The 18,513-nt window shown below is 36.8% G+C and overlaps 2 protein-coding genes across 3 annotated transcripts in view; one reads left to right on the top strand and one right to left on the bottom strand.

Annotated features, from left to right (window-relative positions):
- Positions 1 to 18,513, top strand: part of LOC149718273 (uncharacterized) — a 134,707-nt gene that overhangs the window by 3,207 nt on the left and 112,987 nt on the right. The window lies entirely within an intron of this gene.
- On the bottom strand, positions 16,042 to 17,118 carry LOC149718274 (uncharacterized). The gene is made up of 3 exons (XM_089859596.1): positions 17,002 to 17,118; positions 16,649 to 16,938; positions 16,042 to 16,591 (listed from the first exon to the last, which is right to left on the bottom strand). Exons 1-3 carry the CDS (start codon positions 17,116 to 17,118, stop codon positions 16,390 to 16,392), a joined length of 609 nt encoding a protein of 202 aa, XP_089715722.1. The 3' UTR covers positions 16,042 to 16,389.

Here is an 18,513-nt window from a genome sequence, read left to right as displayed (position 1 = left end):
TTAGAAAAGTTTTCAAGGTCGAATCTAGTGATATCTTTAAAGGGAAAGTATTATTTAAATCGTGAAATTTTAAAGAAAGTCATTAAATATGCATAGTACTAGTAAAGAAATCACTAGATAATTTAATTTTTCAATTGAATTTTTTCAACTTTTCTTGAAAGTTGCAATATCTTCCTTCCTACAACTCGTGTGATTAGTTTTTATTATTCATTTTTGTTTAAAACACCTATTCACTGACCCTTTCTTTAAATCAACAATAACATTTTAGATTTGAATACGATATAATTTTATTTGGTATTGGCAATTTACAAGAAATTCAAATTGGATTTGCTCTATATTTTGAAATTTTACGTGGAAACTACAACTCTACTTTTTAACTACTAGTTAAAAGTGTCATAAAAATGACAAGTTCACACTCGAGTGGGTAGATGTTCAATCGCATTCGTGTCATAAGCGCGTAATTACCCCTTATAAGTTCAAGAGTAGACCGCAACACGCAGTGATTTCGTTCGTGAAATAAATAAATAGTTTGTGCATTATTGAGAAATTAGATTTGGTGTGAAGATTTGAAGTGACGTAACGTGCAGTCATTTTGAAGAACAGAGGAGGTTTGGATGTATTATCGAGAAATTCCATTTCGATTCGTGACGTGTTTACTTTGCATCTTTCAAGTTAATTAGTAGAAGATTATTTCGGTTATGACAATGGCTACTGTTCCCGACAACATCATGAGAAGAAAGTAGAAAGGAACGCCGACGCTACTCAGGTCCAAACCAGCCACGCTTTTCAACGGTTTCTCCCACTTGAACTGTTCAATCCTGTATTGTTTCTCAAAATCCATATATTTGAAAACTTGCATTTCGAAAAAGGGCGCGGCTATGCTGCGATAGAACATTCGTCAAACCCCTTCATAATTTTACCATAAAATTCATTACCAACCTCAGTTGGAGGGACTCGTGCAGTTGCGGGCTGCTTCTCACCCAAGAGCTGTTGAACATGGTGTGTAGGTAGTCGAAGGAAACGTCCTGTTTCGAAAAATAAAATCCTTCTTTGATCGCCGGTAAGTCACGGTCCAAGTGAACAATCAGCGCTTCGACCGTTGTGATTGCTGCTATTTTCCGGGAAATAATGGGAAATAACTCATCATCGAAACAATGAATTATATCGTCGTTAAGTTTCTTCGGATCGAGTGCGTCTAGCCATGCCTTAATAACAGGGTCCTGGGGTTCCTGTAGATACGCGTCAAAGACGGTCAGATGAATAAAGAAACTTAACATACAGAAAGGCATTCACCGAAACTTGGAGGAATTTGTATGTGTCCCTTGTCATTGCTGGTGTGACTCCCGATTTGATCAAATCCGAGAGGGTGTCGATGTAACTGTAGCTTTCCGTCGAGAACTCTGTCCGCATGTAACAACCCAAGTAAAACAGAATGAAAGTCACTCCGATCAGCCACGACGAAGCGAGCAGACGACAAGTAATGTGGGGCAAAATGGACGGAATAGCTAAATAGGGAACAGAATCATACAGTTAGCATGTGTGATTAAAGAGCCAGCCACTCGGCCAGCCATCTTTGGTTATCGAAGCCCTCGCACCAAACTGGCTCGTGTGGGAGTGAATTCTTATTAAATGTTAGGGGTGCGCTTAATCACTTACGTTCGGCGCACAAGAGCGACGCGTTGTCCCAAACATTTTCCAGGGTTTCTCGGGCCATTTTCTTGACAACTTTCTTGGTGGGCAACGACTTGTATTTGTTGGTTACGACGGAGTGAAGGAGGAGTAAAAGTGACAGAATGACCACAGTAGACACAATTAAAATCAACACCTAATTGAACCGAGAATGGGAATTAATGGATCGGGTAGTGAGTAAAGTAGATTTTTAATGAGTGAAATCTACTGGGGTGTCCATGTTTAAGAAGGAAAAGGATGTGGACGTGGCTCTCTTCATTGCAGCTGAAAGGATAATCGTGTTGGTTGTTCCATAGGGATATGATGGGGTGAAATATTCCAGATGGCCATCGAGAAAAGAGCGTCGCGTGTCAAACGTGAAGATATGAGTTTTCTAAAACCATCGCGACGATTAAATGTTTATATTTTGTAAATTGGTAATTAAGCCAAGCGTTTCCGTATCACTTACATTGAAATTAGCAGTTCTCTCTAAAATGTTAACACAATCCCACAGGACCCTTTAAATGAATTGACAAAATGATAAAAGTGTCAAATCGTTACTGAGAGATTTTTATGAGTACAATTAAAGTATTCTTTGTATCTTTATTCTGAAATCACTGCTCGACGGTTTTACCCGTCGGGTTTTTCAGTTTTCGCGAACCAATTTTACCAAACGAGCGAGGATTAATTTATCCCGTTAAGGCGATTCTTTCTCGCTCGACAAAATTAATAGTCGTCTAATAGAATTTCAAATATGGAATTTACTTCATGTTCAGGGATCGTTTTAAATAATCCGCCATTATTAGGAACTTGGTTCTTCTCTTCTTTATATTGCACCACAACTGACAAGAAATGAAATGGCAAAAATCTGTTTCTTAATTCCGAGACCCTGATTAAATCTCGCCTCAACAACGCGAAAGAAATGATTTAAACTCACCGCATTTGTCGCGTAGTTAATTTCAGTCTCATTGGCGAACCTATAATATTTTAAAATCAAGGATAAATAACATTTATAATTTGAAAATACAAATTATATACCTGTATTTAAAATATCTATTATTTCCAAGAAATTCCATATCATTTACTTTGGAGTCCAGGTAAATTCTAGCATCTACAATCCGAAGGACTATGGGTAATACTTTTTGATCAAACACGTTAACCGCACCCTTCAGTTGACCACGCTCAGCTTTGTTATTGAACTGTTGGAACTAAAAGCGTAATGGGCCAATTTAAAGATATCTTGAAGCTAAAGGCAATTTTAGAATTTAATTGGAGTTAGTTTGTTTTTGCGCGACGTTTCAAACCCAGATAGGGTGGTCAATATTCCCGCTAATTTAATAAAACCGCGATTGGAAGAGTTGATTTTGGAAAAGTTAAAGCATGGAAGGGAATGGGTTTTGTGCGGGAATTTTTACCCTTTCTAAGACTGAATTCTGCAATAAACAGGCTAAACGATTTTCTGTAAAGAAGGCTTTAAAATTGCCAGCCGCCATTTTCCAAAGATGGCCGTAGTACAAAATAATTCGGAGTATTACAAAAAGGGTGGTAGGACGAATGAAGTACAATGGGTGCTATGATTAATTTTGAGTCGAAAATGTAATTTCTATGACACTTTGCCCAAAGGGTCACCGTTTACAAGTTGTGATTGCAGTGTTTTACTGATGACCTCTTGAATTAAATTAGAAATCATTGTCTTTCAGTTTTTTAATTAACTCTAGGAGGTCTTCATTAAAGCAACGCAATCGTAACTTGTAAACTGTGTCACTTTGGGCGTAATATCATTGGACTTACATTTTCGACTCAAAATTGATTTGACATAAAACTATACCAATGATAACGGAAGATACGTCCAATAGGGTCTTATTATTGACCACTATTTATGTCACATGATTAGGCCCAGTCGCTCAACGTAATCGGTGCACACGATTGTACCTTTGACTGCACTAACTGTTGCCAAGGTTCGAATTGAAATGGTGGATAACTTTGAGAACTCTTGTTGCCTAAATGGAGTTATTGGAAATCCATGATTACTTTTTTGTGACGCCTCGACAGTCGGGCAAATATTTTTGAGTTAAAAACAAACTTAGATTAAAAATATTGGACGTGCAAGGTTTAATATGGTGAAATGAGGTTTCCAACTTGAAAATATTTATCTTCCTAAAACACAATTCAACCATGAAGAGAAACATAACGGTTGGGTAGCTTTTTTATTAAATGGCGAGTTTTATTGAAATCGTTAAGTTTTAAACATGTCTTTTGTACCTTTTATAACGTTAGATATATCGAAATGAAATTGTGCCCCCTCAGAAAAACAAATCTTCAATAGACTAGTGGCGGTAGAGAGGGGCGTAGACTGTGTATCCCTCCATCTGGGAGCGTTCTTGTAAGAGGGGATACTGTGCGCTCCCAGTAGGCGGATGACACTGAGCTAAGAGATAGAAGGGTATGACGTTTGCATACGTAGTACTGCCATTACTCTATACAATAACCAAGAAGTGATATCTACTTTATTAGGGAGAAGTTATAAATTCGCCACATTTCCAGCTTTATCTCGGAATTTTCAAAGGCTTCGCTTCTTTCTCTCTTGAGAACATCATGCAAATGTCATCAAAATAAATTTTTGATAAAAAATTCAGTGAAAACTCTGGGAAATTTATAATTTTTAGAAATATTCAGGGAAATGGAGAAATTTTTAAGTCTTGAGTAAATTTTCCCTATATGGGTTGCCAGTCAGGAATGTATACAGCTACTAGGAATCATTGTGCTCCCATATATATCCCTTGTTGATCTCTACTTGGGATTTGTGGGCCGGGCTTGAGAACTTACTCACGCCTCATAAAATTCTGACTTCTTTCATCTAACTCTGATTTCATTGGTTGGTAGCAACGCGAATTCCTATATATAGGCACGGGCCCAAGGAGTAACAAGTAGCGAGATAGATTATTAATTCGCGAGGTAAAATTCAAGGTCATACATAATGATTAGTCTAGCTAGCCCTTCCCACAATATACAGATAATTAGTGAAAATGGTTTTCACGTACACAATTATTCCAATTAGCTGTATGCATGCCAAGGGGGAAAGATATCCCAACGCTCCCCTTACATCCCTTTTATTTGCATCTGCTAAAAATAATCTTGCTTAGAAACATCTTTCTATGAATTTGTTTATTTCATAAATAATTTGCTTTTGATGGGTTCCTTACGTAATGATTTTCTATTGATATATGGGGAGGGGGGCGGTATGAATTCCGGGCTTCAAAATCTTTACTTCCCGGGTTCTATGACGTCATATTAGTCCCGGCTCTTCCCCTCCCCCGGGATGTTCATGCAACGGGGGGGGGGAGTGATTATTCAATATTGAATCTGAATTCATGTTGATATTTGGGACAAAGGCTTGTTTCTCCAAAAAGCAATCTTTTGATTTTTATAAAGGCGTTCGATATTCTGTTTAGGAAATATATATATGAGTTCGCGGAATTGGAAAAGTTTTCAAGGTCGAATCTAGTGATTTATTTAAAGGGAAAGTATCATTTAAATAGAAAACAACTTTATGTTTAAATACCATGGTGTAATTTAATAATTTTAATCGTGAAATTTGATAAAATCCATTAAATATGTACATTATTTAGTACGTATAAATATAATAATAATTTTAAAAAAATTTTTACATGTTTTGGGTATAACAATATCTTCCTTCCTACAACTCGTGTGAAACGTTTTTCATTCTAAAACATCGATCTTCTCTGATGCTTCTTTTAAATCAACAATAACATTTTAGATTTGAATACGATATAATTTTATTTAGTATTGGCAATTTACAAGAAATTCAATTTGGATTTGCGATATATTTTGAAATTTTAAGTGGAAACTACAACTCTATTTTTTAACTACTAGTTAAAACTGTCATAACGACGATGACAACTATTCTATTGCCAAGTTTCTTGATGAAACGAAAACCATAGATCCATATATTTGCCAAGTTTGATTAATTTTATTTAATTTCAAACGCGAGTGAGTAAATATTTAATCGCATTGGTGTCATAAGTGCATAATAACCCCCTATAATAAGTTCAAGAGTAGATCGCAACACGCAGTAATTTCGTTCGTGAAGTAAATTCAAAGTTTGTGTATTATCGAGAAATTCGATTTGGTGTCGTGACGTTTTTATTTTGCATCTTTCAAGTTAATTAGTAGAAGATAATTTCTGTTGTGACAACGGCTACTGTTCCCGACAAGAGCATGAGAAGGAAGTAGAAAGGAACGCAGACGCTACTCAGGTCCAAATCAGTCGCGCTTTTCAACGGTTTTTCCCACTTGAGCTGTTCAATGGAGTATTGGTTCTGAAACTCCAGATATTTGAAAACTTGCGTTTCGAGAAAGGGTGCCATGCTGCAATAGAACATTATTTAAACCCCGCTCATAATTTTACCATAAAATTCGTTACCGACCTCAGTTGGAGGGACTCGTGCACATGGGGACTTCTTCTCACCCAAGAGGTGTTGAACATGGTGTGTACGTAATCAAAGACAACTTCTTGTTCCGAAAAATAAAGTTTTTTCGTATCGGATTGATAGTACAATAATGTTTTTATCCAATTCAGATATTCTACCGTTGTGATCGCAGCATTCTTCCCGGAAATAATGGGAATAAATTGATCCTCTACACTCTGCAATAAAGCGCCGAAAAGTTTCTCCTGGTCGAGTGTGTCTAGCCATTCTTTAACAACAGGGCTCTGGGCTGCCTGAGGATACGCAACAATGATGTCAGAAGAATATAGAAACTTAACATATAGAAGGATATTCACCGAAACTCGGAAGTGTTCGTATGTATCCCCGTCCATTCCTGGTGTAACTCCCGATTTGATCAAGTCCAAGAGGGTGTCGATGCCATTGTAGCTTTCCGTCGTGAACTCCGTCCGCAAATAGCAACCCAAGAAAAACAGAATGAAAGTCACTCCGATAAGCCACGACGCAGCCAGCAGGCGACAAGTAATGTGGGGCAAAATGGAGGGAATCGCTATAGGGAACAAAATTATACAGTTGGCTTTATCATGGGTGATTGAAATGCCAGACATCTTTCGTTGTGAGGACATAATCTTTGGTAATTGAAGTCCTCACAGGAAACTAGTTCGCTCAAGGACGAATTGTTATCAAATGTAACCGAGTACTTAATCGCTTACGTTCGGCGCACAAGAGCGACGCGTTCTCCCATATATTTTCCAAGGTTTCTCGGGCCATTTTCTTTGCAACTCTCTTGATGGGCAACCTTTTGTATTTGTTGGTTACGATGGAGTGAACGACGAGCAAAAGTGACAGAAAGACCAAAGTGAACACTATTATTATCACCACCTAATTGAACCGAGAATGGAAATTTGTGAATAGGGTAATGAGTGGAATGTTTATCAAGCAAAATTTACTGGAGTGTCCATGTTTAAGAAGGACAAGGAAGTGGATAAGACTCTCTTCGGGGGAGCGGACACTATAATCTTGTTGAGCGTTCCACAGGGAGAAGACGGAGTGACATATTCCAGTTTTTTATCGAAAAATGAACGTGGCGTGTCTGCCGAGATGATATGATATTCCTAAAACCACCGTAGAGATTAATTGTTATTCGTTATTTAATCACGGTATTTTAATATTATTCGTAAAATCTTACTCCAATATCACTAGGAATTGTAGCTGAATGACAATAGACCCTGTAAATGAATCGATCAAATTAATTAAAATTGACGTTCAAATAATTTTAAAAGTTTCCAGTCGTTTCTAAGATATTTTTTTAGATTACAATTAAAGTATTTTGGTATCTTTTGTCTAAATTCACTTCACTCAACGGTATACATTCGAGTTTTCCACATTTCGCAGGCCAATTTTTTCAAACGAGCGAGCGAGGATTAATTTATCGCGTTAAGGCGGTTCTTTCTCGCTCGCCCCAATTAATAGTCGTCTAATTGAGTTCCAAATGTGAAGTGTTTACCTCATATTCAGGGATCGTTCTAAATATTCCATCATGATTTTTAACTGGCTCCGTTTGCTGTCTATATCAGACAATTCCTGACAAAAAATTAAAGTTTAATATTGATTCTCAAACAAATAAGCCCGCTTCAACAACGCAAAAGAATGTTTATAAACTCACATGTGTTGTTGCCAAGTTGATTTCAGTGTCATTGGCGAACCTATAATAATTGACGTCTTTTTCTTACAATCAAGGATAATTAGAATTTGAAAATTCAAATTCTATACCTGTATTTGAAATATCGGTTATTTCCGAGAAATTCCATTTCATTTGGTTTCATTTTAAAGTAGCTATATTCATCCTCATAGTCGTAGTTGATTTCAGTCTCATTGACGTTCCTGTAATAGTTGGCTCCTTTTAAAAACAAAGTATAAATAACGTTTTCTATTTGAAAATGCGAATTATACCCCAATCTAGTATAGTTGCCTTGTCCCGGGAGCCCGCCGAATCCGTTAGAGTTGTCAAGTCCCGGCATCTTGCCTAATCCGTTAGAGTCGTCTAGTCCCGGCATCTTGCCTAATCCGTTAGAGTCGTCTAGTCCCGGCATCTTGCCTAATCCGTTAGAGTCGTCTAGTCCCGGCATCTTGCCTAATCCATTAGAGTTGTCTAGTCCCGGCATCTTGCCTAATCCATTAGAGTCGTCTAGTCCCGGCATCTTGCCTAATCCGTTAGAGTCGTCTAGTCCCGGCATCTTGCCTAATTAATTATAGCTGTCTAGTCCCGGGATCATAGTTTCATTTGTTTCCATTTTGGAGTCCAGGTAAATTCTAGCATCTACAATCTAGCTCTTTTCAAAGACTGAAAGTGTTTCTCATATTTTCGATTGTTAATAGTACTTAATAGATTAATTTAACAGAATTTCTGAACATTTATGCAATAACCTTTGAATAGAATTTTGTAATCTGGGTATTTCCCGCAATTACCCCCAAGACGGACATTGGTCAATGCTTTTTGATCCACCACGTTAACCGCACCCTTCTGTTGACCACTCTCCGTTTTCTCAAACCGTTGGAGCTTAGAGCGTAATGGGGCAATTTAAAGTAATCTTGAAACTGGACGTAATTTAGAATATAATTGGAGTTGTGTAACTCCTTTAGCGTGACGACTTAAACCCCGAGAAGGTGGTCAATATTCCAGGTAAAACCAAGATTAGAAGAGTTACTCTTGGAAAAGGTTAAGCGTGGAATGGAGCAGATTTTGTTCTGGAATATTTAGCCTTTCTAAGACTGAATTCTGCTATAAACAGGCTCGCGTTACAAACCATTTAAAGACCATTACGTTTGGTCGGTTTTTCAACAAAGTCATTTAAACTCGAGGTAATAATACCCGTAATAGAGTTAATGGCAAAATAATAGGTTTGGCTTTATTTAATATACTTTTAAGCGTTTCTTACAAAACTTTGAGAAGAAAATTCGATATCAACAAACCAGAACTTACTTCGCTCGCGTGTTTATATTTAAGGGTTTTAGCAAAAGGCACCCGGTGTTGCCCCATTTAAGCTTACCTTTCCATTTTAATGTGAGTTTCGATTACATTTTGCGGCGCCAAGATTTCTGAGGGAAAATTCAAAGCAAAAACCACAAAGCCGCCCCAAATAGTCTACCAGTATAGTTATGGTTGCGGTTTAAACGATTTTCCGATAGGAAGGCTTTTACATTTCCAGCCGCCATTTTCCAAGATGGCCGTAGTACAAAACAATTCAGAGTATTACAAAAAGAGTGGTAGGACGAATGAAGTACAATGGGTGCTATGGGCTATTTTGAGTTGAAAATGTAATTTCTATGACATTTTGACCTGAGGGTCACCGTTTACAAGTTGTGATTGTAGTGCTTTAAGGATGACCCATTAATTTAAATTAGATATCATTGTCTTTAAGTAACTTCCTACAACTCGCGTGAAAATTTTTAATTGAAAATTTTGCTTCTAATGCATCTATCTTGATTGACTCTTTTAAATCAACTGTAACAATTTAGATTTAAAAAAAAAAATCTTGTTTAAAACTTAGGTTAGGACAAAGGCTTGTTTCTCCAAAAAGCAGTCTTTTCGATTTCTATGAAGGCGTTCGATATTCTGTTTAGGAGAATATTCAGAGTTCGCGTAATTGGAAAAGTTTTCAAGGTCGAATCTAGTGATTTCTTTAAATGGAAAGTATCATTTAAATAGATAACAACTTCATTTTTAAATACCATGGTGTAATTTAATAAATAATTTTAATCGTGAAATTTGATAAAATCCATTAAATATGTATATTATTTAGTGCGTATAAATATAATAATAATTTTAAAATTTTTTTAAATGTTTTGGGAATAACAATATCTTCCTTCCTACAACTCGTGTGAAAAGTTTTTGATTGTAATCGATTTTCTAAAACATCTTCACTGATGCTTTTTTTAAATCAACAATAACATTTTAGATTTGAATACGGTATAATTTTATTTGGTATTGGCAATTTACAAGAAATTCAAATTGGATTTTGCTCTATATTTTCAAATTTTACGTGGAAACTACAACTCTACTTTTTAACTACCAGTTGAAAGCGTCATAACGATGACGACAACTTTTCTATCGGCAAGTTTCTTGATGAAACGAAAACCATAGATCCATATATTTCCCAAGTTTAATTAATTTTATTATAATTCAGTAATTATTTAATCGCATTCCTGTCATAAGTGCATAATTACCCCAATAAGTTCAAGAGTAGATCGCAACACTCAGTGATTTTTTTCATGAACTATAAGTAGCTAAGTAAATTCTAAGTTTGGATGTATTTGAGTCATTCGATTTGGTGTCGTGAGTTCGTGAAGTAATTTCATTTGCATCTATCAAGTTCATTAGTAGAAGATAATTTCTGTTGATTTGAGTTCGATATAATTTTATTTGGTATTGGCAATTTACAAGAAATTCAAATTGGATTTTGCTCTATATTTTCAAATTTTACGTGGAAACTACAACTCTACTTTTAAACTACCAGTTAAAAGTGTCATTAAAATGGCGACAAACTAGTCTATTGGTAAGTTTCTTGATAAAACGAAAACCATATATCCATATATTTGCCAAGTTTGATTAATTTTATTTATTTCAAACGCGAGTGAGTAAATAATCGCATTGGTGTCATAAGTGCAAAATTATCCCCTATAAGTTCAAGAGTAGATCGCAAAACGCAGGGATTTTGTACTACATTTCGAAGTAAATAGAAAGTTTGGATGTATTATCGAGAAATTTAGATTTGTTGTGGTAACGTTTTTAATTTGCATCATTAAAGTTAATTAGTAGAAGATTATTTCGGTAATGACGACGGCTACTGTTCCTGACAACAGCATGAGAAGAAGGTAGAAAGGAACGCTGACGCTACTCAGGTCCAAATCAGTCCCGCTTTTCAACGGTTTCTTCCATTTGAGCTGTTCAATCCTGTATTGGTTCTCAAAATCCAGATATTTGAAAACTTGCGTTTCGAAAAAGGGCGCCATGCTGCAATAGAACATTCGTCAAACCCCTTCATAATTTTACCATACAATTCTCACCGACCTCAGTTGGAGGGACTCGTGCAGTTGGGGACTTCTTCTCACCCAAGAGGTGTTGAACATAGTGTGTTTGTAGTCGAAGGAAACGTCCTGTTGCGAAAAATAAAATCCTCCTTTGATATCCGGTAATGATTCTCCAAAGTAAACAATCAGAAATTCGATCGTTGTGATCGCTGCTATTTTTCCGGAAATAATGGGAAAGAACATATCATGGAAACAATGAATAAAATCGTCTTCAAGTTTGTTCGGATCGAGTGCGTCTAGCCATTCCTTAATAACAGGGTCCTGGGCTTCCTGTAGATACGCGCCAAAGACAGTCAGATGAATAAAGAAACTTAACATACAGAAAGACATTCACCGAAACTTGGAGGAATTTGTATGTTTGCTTAGTCATTGCTGGTGTAACTCCCGATTTGATCAAATCCGAGAGGGTGTCGATGTATTCATAGCTTTCCGTCGAGAACTCCGTTCGCATGTAACAACCCAAGTAGAACAGAATGAAAGTCACTCCGATCAGCCACGACGAAGCGAGCAGACGACAAGTAATGTGGGGCAAAACGGATTGAATCGCTATACAGGGAACAGAATCATACAGTTAGCATGTGTGATTAAAGAGCCAGCCATCTTTGGTTATCGAAGCCCTCGCACCAAACTGGCTCGCGCTAAGGTGATTTGTTATCAGCAGTTAGGGAACACTTAATCGCTTACGTTCGGCGCAGAAGAGCGAGGCGTTCTCCCAAACATTTCCAAGGGTTTCACGGGCCATTTTTTTGAGAACTTTCTTGGTGGGCAACGACTTGTATTTGTTGGTTACGATGGAGTGAAAGATGAGCAAAATTGACAGAATGACCACAGTGGACACAATTAAAACCACCACCTAATTGAACCAAGAATGGAAATTAATGGATCGGGTAGTGAGTAAAGTATATTGTTAATGAGTGAAATCTACTGGGGTGTCCATGTTTAAGAAGGAAAAGGAAGTGGACGTGGCTCTCTTCATTGCAGCTGAAAGGATAATCGTGTTGGTTGTTCCGTAGGGAGAAGACGGAGTGAAATATTCCAGTCGGCCATCGAAAAATGAGCGTGGTGTGTCTAACGTGAAGATATGAGTTTTCTAAAACCATCGCGAGGATTAAATGTTTATATTTTGTAAATTGGTAATTAAGCCAAGCGTTTCCGTATTAGTCGTAAATCACTTACATTGTAATTAGTATATAATTCAGTTATCTCTGAACGGGAAACAAAATCCCACTTGACCACCCTTTAAATGAATTGGAAAATCGTTACTAAGAGATTTTTATGAGTACAAATAAAGTATTCTTCGTATCTTTGGTCTGAAATCACTACTCGAGGGTTTCACCCGTCGGGTTTTTCCGTTTTCGCGGACCAATTTTACCAAACGAGCCAGGATTAAGTAAGGATCGCAATAAGGCGATTCTTACTCGCTTGCCCCAATTAATAGTCGTCTAATAGAATTTCAAATATGGAATTTACTTTATGTTCAGGGATCGTTTTAAATAATCCGCCATGTTATCGAACTGGGTTGCTTTGCTCTTTATAATGCCCCAGGCCTGTCAAGAAATGAAAGTGCAAAAGTCAGTTTCCTAATTCCGAGACCCTGATTAAATCTCGCCTCAACAACGCGAAAGAAATTATTTAAACTCACCGCAATTGTCGCATACCTAATTTCAGTCTTATTGGCAAACCTGTTATTTTTTAAACCCGGTTTTTAAAATCAATGATAAATAACATCCACAATTTGAAAATGCAAATATATACCTGTATTTAAAATATCGATTATTTCCCAGAAATTCCATATCATTTACTTTGGGGTGCAGGTAAATTCTAGCATCTACAATCCGAAATCTTCAAAGACTGTAAAATATTGCTAATAGATTCTCGATTGTACATTACTAACGAGATTGCCAATAATACTTAGAGAGTAATTTAAAAGAATTATAAGAACATTTTGTACTCGCCTTAATTTGAATAGAATTTTGGAATCTGGGTATTTCTCGCAATTGGGTAATATGCTTCTTGATCCACCACGTTAACCGCACCCTTCTGTTGACCACGCTCCGCTTTGTTACTGAACTGTTGGAGCTAAAAGCGTATTGGGCCAATTTAAAGATATCTTGAAGCTTGACGCAATTTAGAATTTAATTGGAGTTTTATTATTCCTTTTAGCGCGACGTTCTAAACCCACAGAAGGTGGTCAATATTCCTGGTAATTTAATTAAACCACTGTTAAAAGAGTTGCTTTTGGAAAGGTTAAAGCGTGGAAGGGAATACGTTTTGTACGGGAATATTTACCCTTTCTAAGACTGTATTCTGCTATAAACAGGCTCGTGTTACATACCATTTAAAGACCATTACGTTTGGTCGGTTTTTCGAACAAAGTTATTTAAACTTGAGATAATTATTCTCATAGAGTTCGTGACAAAATAATAGGCATTTAGGTTTTATTTAATATACTTTTAAGCGTTTCTTACAAAACTTAAGAAAATTCGATATCAACAAACCAAAACTTACTTCAAGGGTTTTAGCAAAAGGCACCCATTTAAGCTTACTTTTCCATTTAATGAGTGTTTCGATTACATTTTGTGGCGCCAAGATTTCTGAGGGAAAATTCAAAGCAAAAACAACAAATCTGCCCCAAATAGTCTATAGTTAAGGTTACCGTTTAAACGATTTTCCCTAAGGAAGGCTTTTACATTCCCAGCCGCCATTTTCCAAGATGGCCGTAGTACAAAACAATACAGAATATGCCAAAACGGGTGGTAGGACGAATGAAGTACAATGGGGGTTATGGGCAATTTCGAGTCGAAAATGTAATTTCTATGACATTTTGACCTAAGGGTCACCGTTTACAAGTTGTGATTGTAGTGTATTACGGATGACCCCTTGAATTAAATTAGAAATCATTGTCTTTAAGTAACGTCCTACAACTCGCGTGAAAATTTTTAATGAAAATTTTACTCCTAATCCATCTAACTTGATTGACGCTTTTTTAAATCAAATATAGCAATTGAGATATAAAAAAAATCTTGTTTAAAACTTAGGTTAGGTTCTATAACTTGGAGAATATTGACACAAAATTCTCTTGAATTTAACGATGAATAGATTTAATGACAATTAGATTATGGTTGGAATAAATGTATTTTAGTTAATATTAATTGAAGTCAAGTTTTATAAAATGCTTTGGTAATATTTAATCTTTAAATTTTTAGAAGAAAATTCAGTGTGTGAAGTAAACTTCACTCGTGTGAAATCTTATCTCTGTTTTTCTGAAGCAAGTTTTCGCTTGTAATTATCAGGAGTGTTTTGAGCGTTAAAATCAATGATGACATTTCGACTTGATAAGTTTGAATTTAATTAGAGCGAGACAATTTAGTGTTGATTTAAAAGCTATACTTGCGTTCACGCTCGAGTGCAGAACATATTCATATCGCGGGTGCGTAATTACAACTACAAGTTGAAAGAAAAGATTTGAAGTGACGTAACGTGTAAATATTTCCCTATATGGGTTGCCAGCTAGGAATGTTTACCGCTACTAGGAATCATTGTGCTCCCATATATATCCCTTGTTGATCTCTACTTGGGGTTTGTGGGCCGGGCTTGAGAACTTACTATCCGTCACGCCTCATAAAATTCTGACTTCTTTCATCTAACTCTGATTTCATTGGTTGGTAGCAACGCAAATTCCTAGGCACGGGCGCAAGGTGTAACAAGTAGCGAGATAGATTAATTCGCGAGGTATAATTCAAAATCATGCCTAATTATTAATCTATCTAGCCCTTCCCACAAAATACAAATAATTAGTGAAAATGGTTTTCACGTACACAATGATTCCAATTAGCTGTATGCATACTAGGGAAAAGATATCCTAACGCACCCCTTACATCCCCTTTTATTATTTTCTATTTGTATTTGCTAAAAATAATCTTGCTTAAAAACATCTTTCTATGAATTTGTTTATTTCATAAATAATTTGCTTTTGATGGGTTCCTTACGTAATGATATGGGGGGGGGGGTGTAAATTCCGGGCTTCAAAATCTTTACTTCCCGGGTTCTATGACGTCATACTAGCCCCCGCTCTTCCCCTTCCCCGGGATGTTAATGCAACGGGGGGGGGAGTGATTATTCAATATTGAATCTGAATTCATGTCGGTTTTTGGGACAAAGGCTTGTTTCTCCAAAAATCAATCTTGATTTCTATAAAGGCGTTCGATATTCTGTTTAGGAAAATATTCAGAGTTCGCCTAATTGGCCATATGTCTAATCAGCGCCACTAGCGGATGGTTTGAAAACTACTCCCATAGAGACTAGGTATATTTAAGCGGGTTTGCAGAATTTCCGCCAGGTGGCTCGAACGCCGCGCCATCTGACGGAAATTCTGCAAACCCGCTTAAATATACCTAGACTCTATGGGAGTAGTTTTCAGACCATCCGCTAGTGGCGCTGATCAGGAATAAGGCTAATTGGAAAAGTTTTCAAGGTCGAATCTAGGGAAAAGGGAAAGTGTCATATAAATAGAGATCAACTTTATTTTTAAATACCATGGTGTAATTTAATAAATAATTTTAATCGTGAAATTTGATAAAAGCCATTAAATATGTATATTATTTAGTGCGTATAAATATAATAATAATTTTAAAATTTTTAAATGTTTTGGGAATAACAATATCTTCCTTCCAACTCGTGTGAAACGTTTTTCATTATAAAACATCGATCTTTGCTGATGCTTCTATAAATCAACAATAACATTTTAGATTTGAATACGGTATAATTTTATTTGGTATTGGTAATTTACAAGAAATTCAAATTGGATTTTGCTCTATATTTTCAAATTTTACGTGGAAACTACAACTCTACTTTTTAACTACCAGTTGAAAGCGTCATAACGATGACGACAACTTTTCTATCGGCAAGTTTCTTGATGAAACGAAAACCATAGATCCATATATTTTCCAGGTTTAATTAATTTTATTTAAGTTCACACTCTAGTGAGTAGATGTTTAATCGCATTCGTGTCATAAGTGCATAATTACCCCCTATAAGTTCAAGAGTAGATCGCAACATGCAGTAATTACTGTAATTTCGTTCGTGAAGTAAATTCAAAGTTTGTGTATTGTCGAGAAATTCGATTTGGTGTCGTGGCTTTTTTAATTTGCATCATTAAAGTTAATTAGTAGAAGATTATTTCTGTTATGAAGACGGCTACTGCTCCTGACAACAACATGAGGAGAAGGTAGAAAGGAACGCCGACGCTACTCAGGTCCAAATCACTCGTGCTTTTCAACGGTTTCTTCCAAGTGAACCTTTCAATTCTGTATTGGCTCTCAAAATCCAGGAATTTGAAAACTTGCGTTTCGAAAAAGGGCGCCATGCTGCAATAGAACATTCGTCAAACCCACTAATAATTTTGCCATACAATTCTTACCAACCTCAGTTGGAGGGAATCGTGCACTTGCGCATTGCTTCTCACCCAAGAGGTGTTGAACATGGTGTGTAGGTAGTCGAAGGAAACGTCCTGTTGCGAAAAATAAAATCCTCCTTTGAACCCCGGTAATGATTCTCCAAAGTGAACAATCAGCAGTTCGATCGTTGTGATCGCTGCTATTTTCCCGGAAATAATGGGAAATAACTCATCACGGAAACAATCAATTAAATCGTCGAAACGTTTGTTCGGATCGAGTGCGACTAGCCATGCCTTAATAACAGGGTCCTGGGCTTCCTGTAGATACGCGTCAAAGACGTCAGATGAATAAAGAAACTTAACATACAAAAAGACATTCACCGAAACTTGGAGTAATTTGTATGTTTCCATGGTCATTGCTGGTGTAATTCCCGATTTGATCAAATCCGAGAGGGTGTCGATGCATTGATAGCTTTCCGTCGAGAACTCCGTCCGCATGTAACAACCCAAGTAAAACAGAATGAAAGTCACTCCGATCAGCCACGACGAAGCCAGCAGACGACAAGAAATGTGGGGCAAAATGGACGGAATAGCTAAATAGGGAACAGAATCATACAGTTAGCATGTGTGATTAAAGAGCCAGCCATCTTTGGCTATTGACGCCCTTGCACCAAACTGGCTCGTGTGGGAGTGAATTCTTATTAAATGTAAGCGAGCGCTTAACCGCTTACGTTCGGCACACAAGAGCGAGGCGTTCTCCCAAACATTTTCCAGGGTTTCACGGGCCATTTTCTTGACAACATTCTTGGTGGGCACCGACTTGTATTTGTTGGTTACGATGGAGTGAAGGAGGAGTAAAAGTGACAGAATGACCACGTTGGACACGGTTAAAATCAACACCTAATTGAACCGAATTGGAATTCAATGTATTGGGTAGTGAACGGAGTGTTTATAAAGGGAAATTTACTGGAGGGTCCATGTTTAAGAAGGAAAAGGAAGTGGACGTGGCTCTCTTCGGGGCCGCTGAAAGGATAATCGTGTTGGTTGTTCCATAGGGAGAAGACGGGGTGAAATATTCCAGATGGCCATCGAGAAAAGAGCGTGGCGTGTCTACCGTGAAGATATGAGTGTCCTAAAACCATCGTAAGGATTAAATGTTTATATTTTGTAAATTGGTAATTAAGCCAAGCATTTCCGTATTAGTCGTAAATCACTTACATTGGAATTAGTATATAATTCAGTTTTCTCTAAAGCGTAAACAAAATCCCACTCGACCCTTTAAATGAATTGACAAAATGGTAAGTGTCAAATCGTTACTGAGAGATTTTTATGAGTACAATTAAAGTATTCTTCGTATCTTTGGTCTGAAATCACTGCTCGACGGTTTTACCCGTCGGGTTTTTCAGTTTTCGCGAACCAATTTTACCAAACGAGCGAGGATTAATTTATCCCGTTAAGGCGATTCTTTCTCGCTCGACAAAATTAATAGTCGTCTAATAGAAATTCAAATATGGAATTTACTTCATGTTCAGGGATCGTTTTAAATAATCCGCCGTTATTAGGAACTGGGTTGATTTGCTCTCAAACCGCCACCAGAACTGACAAAAAATGAAAGTGCAAAAATCTGTTTCTTAATTCCGAGACCGTGATTAAATCTCCCCTCAACAACGCGAAAGAAATTATTTAAACTCACCGCAATTGTCGCGTACTTAATTTCAGTCTCATTGGCGAACCTATAGTATTTTAAACCCGGTTTTTAAAATCAAGGATAAATAACATTTGCAATTTGAAAATGCAAATTCTATACCTGTATTTAAAATATCGATTATTTCCAATAAATTCCATATCATTTACTTTGGGGTGCAGGTAAATTCTAGCATCTACAATCCGAAA

Source organism: Phalangium opilio, unplaced genomic scaffold, assembly GCF_054372755.1.
Source record: "Phalangium opilio isolate 3A_F unplaced genomic scaffold, DU_Popi_V2 ptg000002l_1, whole genome shotgun sequence".
In the NCBI taxonomy this organism is placed as follows: Eukaryota; Metazoa; Arthropoda; class Arachnida; order Opiliones; family Phalangiidae; genus Phalangium; species Phalangium opilio.
The sequence above is the reverse complement of the archived record's forward strand: the minus strand, read 5'-3'. Positions and strand labels throughout refer to the sequence as shown.

Bases quoted from the DNA above. Each gene is read 5' to 3' on its own strand.
- LOC149718274 (XM_089859596.1), bottom strand. From the start codon at position 17,118: ATGCGGACGGAGTTCTCGACGGAAAGCTATCAATGCATCGACACCCTC. The intron at 16,939-17,001 runs GTGAATGTCTTT...GCGTATCTACAG, and splicing joins ACAAATTACTCCAAGTTTCG to GAAGCCCAGGACCCTGTTAT. The intron at 16,592-16,648 runs GTTGGTAAGAAT...GTTCTATTGCAG, and splicing joins CACGATTCCCTCCAACTGAG to CATGGCGCCCTTTTTCGAAA.